The sequence below is a fragment of the Cebus imitator genome, unplaced genomic scaffold (assembly GCF_001604975.1).
Source record: "Cebus imitator isolate Cc_AM_T3 unplaced genomic scaffold, Cebus_imitator-1.0 Scaffold284, whole genome shotgun sequence".
Lineage (NCBI taxonomy): Eukaryota > Metazoa > Chordata > Mammalia > Primates > Cebidae > Cebus > Cebus imitator.
In genome coordinates this window covers 2834651-2839545 of record NW_016107599.1, presented here as the reverse complement: position 1 = coordinate 2839545, position 4895 = coordinate 2834651, and the positions used below count along the sequence as shown (strand labels likewise).

Below are 4895 nucleotides of genomic sequence, written 5' to 3'. Positions count from 1 at the left end.
CTTAATGGTGATATATACATAAATTTTAAAACAGGATCCTTTATGCTGAATTGAGGAGTCTCTTCTAGCCAGCCAACACCCAAAGGGTTTTCTAAATGTGTGTGGTCATTGCTACATTTTGCTCAGAAGTAAAACAGCTGTTCACCAGTTAATTAAATGTTTAAACTGTTTAGAAGCCAACATCATAGTGTCTACTTCCACTACTTCTACTCAACAGCTTCTGTTTATTTAGTACATATTCTGTGTCAGGCCTTATGACATTTTGTTTTCACCAATTCAAACTTAAGTACTTGATTACTCTCTCCAAACTTTCTCATTTATAAGTAACTATATCGATCTCAGTAGTGTTTTGGTATAGAACTGTTTTGTGGAAATAAGCTGTCCTGACTTGGTAAGCTGTCCACAGCATTACTGAGAGGTGTATTGCTCTGTAACTTATATTTTCAAAACTGAAAACAAGATGTTCTTCTGATGAAAGAATGTTCTGTTACCTTAAGAAATAGAACTTCCTCTCAAGGCATTTATAGCCCCTCCTTTTTGTGCAAAAGGAACTTGCTATATCACAAAGTGGCAGTTTACAATTGGTTGCCTTGCATTTTATGTCAAACCTGAAAACATAGTGAATTCTCTAAATATTGCAAGCAATAATGGTTAATGTTTTATTTTTTCTAAGCTGAAGGGCCCATTCTAAGAGGGTTTTTAAAAGTCTAGGAGCAAAGCAGTTGACTTAAATATCTTAAAACATATAGCATTTTATAACAGAACATTTAACCTCCTGTGATGGAAGGAAACATGAACGCATAACTGTAATTCAGTCAAAGGCAATTACCAAAATACTATTAAAAATGGAAGTATGTTATCACAAACAGCATAAAGTTACTGACTCTGACCGTTGCTTTCATGGTACTATTTATGATCTGTGCCTAAAAAAAATTTGAAATAAAGGTGAAACACTTGCAATAAAAAATGAAATCTTCTCACAAGATAGGCTGACTCACATTCTTTCTTTTTCTTTCTGCCTTCCAGATCGGAGTCGATCTGATTTAGATTTGAGTGAGTCATTTACAGAAGACTTAGAGGATACTGTAGGCCTAAGAAGCAAGTCTGTCCCTGGGGCTTTAGACAAGGTAAGTTGATTGTGAAAGAAAGTATAATGCTGAGAGGAAATAAGAGCATAATCTTGTTCAAGTGGTTACACTTTTAGGTGATGATGAGTTGAGAGTAAAGAGAGGATATCAATCATCTCTTCCTGTTGGCCTTCACAGTCAACACATAAAAACTGAAATAATAACTTAGAAAAGCTTATCGGTAATCAGGTTAATGAGTGAAGATTATATCTAAGAAAATTCCTGTTGGAGATTTCAATTTCTGGCTAAAGGCTTATCACTTAATCTAACCAGGAAATGAGGTATCCCAACATTTTCCTAAGCCAAATATTATTAGACATATCTGATTACATATTTATATGAACATTGTTATATCTCAAATTACCACCAATAAATTTCCTTCTAAACCAAGACAAAATTATATGAAAATTAATGTTTCAGTGAACTCATTTCTAGAATGAGAAGGTTAAATTAGATTATTGTAAAGGTTATTTCCCATTCTAATATTCAGATATTCAGATTTCTATAATTGCTATAATAAAATTTGGACTCCTTGGAAGAAGTAGAACACAAATGTAAAGTGGTATTGATCGTTTTTCCAAAGCAAAGTAGGAAACTTAGAGTTCTAAAATGAAATATTGTTTCCTATAGTGCAAAAACACGGGAAAATAAAGTCCACCTCCAAAAGAGAGGTATACAATGAGATCAAATTATTTCAAAGCTTACTCGGGTTCAACCTTTAAAGAGATACTAATTCCAACATTATTAAACTATTAAACTATTCCTGATCTTAGAAAAATTATTAAAATCTTTAAATTCATTGTATGCAGCCAGTATAATCTTGACACTCAAACTTGATTTTTAAAATAGTTTAAAAAACAAAACTACAAGTCAAACTAGTTTATGAGTATATATGCAAAACTTTAAATATGATATCAATTAAAATCTAGCAATGAATAGAAATATCAATAAGTAAGTTTTATGCTAATTATGGATGGAAGAATGAATCTATATAAGAATATTTGTCAACATAATTTATATCAACATATTAAAGAAGAAAATGACATGATTCAGTATGTAGAAGGTAATAAAGGATCTACAAAAATATGACTAGAACTGGTAAACAAGTTCAGAAAGGTTGCAGGAGATAAGATCAATATACAAAAATCAACTGCATTTATACATACTAGCAATGATCAATTGGAAAATGAAATTAAGAATATAATTCCATTCATAATAGCATGAAAATTTATTTTCAAAAGTAAGAAATAAATTCATTTTTAAAAGTATAAGTCATGTGCATTGAAACTAACAAAAATTTTGCTGAATTAAAGGAGACCTAAATAAGTAGAAAGATATTCTTTGTTAATGGATTAGTAGCGTCAATATTTTTAAGATTGAAATTCTCTCCAAATAAATTTATGGACAATGCGAACCCAATCAAAATTCAAGCAGGATAATTTTGAAGAAATAGAAATTATGATTCTACCATTTATATAAAAACACATGGGACCCAAAATAACAAAATCAATTTTAAAAAGCAAAGTTGGAAGACTTATACTACTAGATTTAAAAACTTACTTTACTCTTATAGTTATCAACACAACATAGTATTGGCATAAGCACAGGGAATCAATGGAATAGAATTGAGATTCCAGAACAAAAAAAAAAAACTTTATATTTATGGCCAATTGATTTTTGGTACTTCAGTGGGGAAAGAATAACCTTTCAACAAATCATACTGGGACAATTGGATGTCCAAATACCACAAAATAAAAAAGAACTTTGACTCTTAACATGTACCATGCAGAAATAAGTAACTCAAAATGGATTATAAACCTAAATATAAGAACTGAAACCATAAAATTCTGAAAGATAACCTAGGAGAAATTCTCCAAGACTTTGAGTTATGCAAAAAATTCTTAGATATGGCACCAAAAGCATGATGCATGTATTCAAGAAAAAAAACTGATAAATTGAATTTCATCAAAATGAAATTTGTTTACACTTCAAAAGACACCATTACAGACATGAAAAGTCAAGCCACAGACTGGAAAAGTATTTTCAAATTATATAGTTGTTGAAGGACTTGTATCTAGAATACATTCCTTAAAACTTTTACATTCAATATTAAAAAGACAAATAATCATATTAGATCATGGGTAAAAGATTTGGATAGACATTTAATCAAAGAAGATTTACAAATGCCTAATAGCCTCATTAAAATATGTTCAGGGTCATTAGTTATTAGATAAATGAAAATTAAAATCACAATGAGATACTACTTCGCACCCCCTTGAATGGCTGTGATTAAAAAGACATAATAAAAGTGTTGATGATGATGTGGAGAAATTTGAACCCCCCTACATTGCTGATGGGAATGAAAAATGCTACCTACAGCCATTCCATAAAAGAGTTTGGTAATTTTTTTACAAGTTAGACATAAATTTACCACATGACATAGCAATTCTGATCCTAGGTATCTACTCAATAGAAATGATAACTTATGTCCACATAAAGACTTACACATGAATATTTACAGCAGCATTATTCATAATAACCAAAAAGTGAAAATGATAATGTCTGGTGGCTAGATAGAATACGATATATTATTCAGAAGTAAAAAGAAATGAAGTACTAACGCATGCTACAACATTGATGAACCTTGAAAACATTATGCTAAGTGAAAGAAACCAGGCAAAACTATATATCATATAATTACATTTATATGAAATGTCAATGAAAGGAAAATTGATAGGGAAATTAAAGTTGATTAATGGTTGCCAGGGAGTGAAGAAGTACGGACTGACTGCAAACAGGCATGGGTGAACTTACTAGGTTGGAAACACTGTAAAACTGGATTATGTTGATATTTGCTCAACTATAAATTTGCTAAAAATCACTGAATTGCATGCATACAATAGGTGAATTTTATGGTATGTAAATCATACCTCAATAAAGTTGTGGGAGAAAAAACAAGCAGCAAGGAAAATACCTAGAAAAGTGATCATTGTTAAAACGCGTAATAAGTTACAACGGTTCATTATGCTATTCTTTCTATTTTGTAAATGTTTGGATTTTGTAATATCCACTTTTAACAAGAAAGTAAAGAAATATGAAGACTGGTACATTGTGTGATGACCACTGGGTAATTGCATACTCAGACAAAGCAAAACATAAAAATATAGAATAGAAAAGGGACAATTTGAAAAAATAATAGGGACATATTTTTCAGAATTAAAGAACTTATTAGTTTTGGCAGCATTTTGTTTACGTTTTTTAGGGTTTTCTATATATAAAACCATGTCATCTGCAAACAGAGACAATTTTACTTCTTCCTTTCCAATTTAGATGCCTTTTATTTCTTGTCCCTGTTTAATTGCTCTGGCTAGGACATCCAGTACTATATTGAGTAGAATTGGTAAGAGTGGGCATACTGTATTGTTTCTGATCTTGGAGGAAATGCTTTTAGCTTTTCAACGTTGGGTATAATGTTAGCTAAGAGCTTGTCATGTATGGTTTTATGTTGAGGTAAATTTTTTCTTTATCTAATTTGTTGAGTTTTTAGTATGAAAAGATGTTGATTTTGGCCACTGCCTTTTCTGAATCTATTGATATGATCATGTGATTTTTGTCCTTCATTCTGTTAATGCAGATTATCATAATTACTGATTTGTTTATGTTAAACCATCCTTGCATCCAGTGATAAATTCTCACTTAGTCAGGTTGAATGAGCTTCTTCATGCACTGTTGAATTCTGTTTGCTAGGATTTTGATGAGGACTTTTGC

The 4895-nt window shown here is 30.7% G+C and overlaps 1 protein-coding gene across 3 annotated transcripts in view; it reads left to right on the top strand.

The window, feature by feature from the left end:
• The window catches only part of SYTL5 (synaptotagmin like 5), a 95727-nt gene that overhangs the window by 61563 nt on the left and 29269 nt on the right, over positions 1-4895 (top strand). For all 3 annotated transcript variants that reach the window (XM_017501721.2, XM_017501722.2, XM_017501720.2), the window contains exon 8: positions 1027-1127. In XM_017501721.2, the coding sequence (XP_017357210.1) occupies positions 1027-1127 (101 nt within the window). The remainder of the gene's footprint in view (positions 1-1026; positions 1128-4895) is intronic.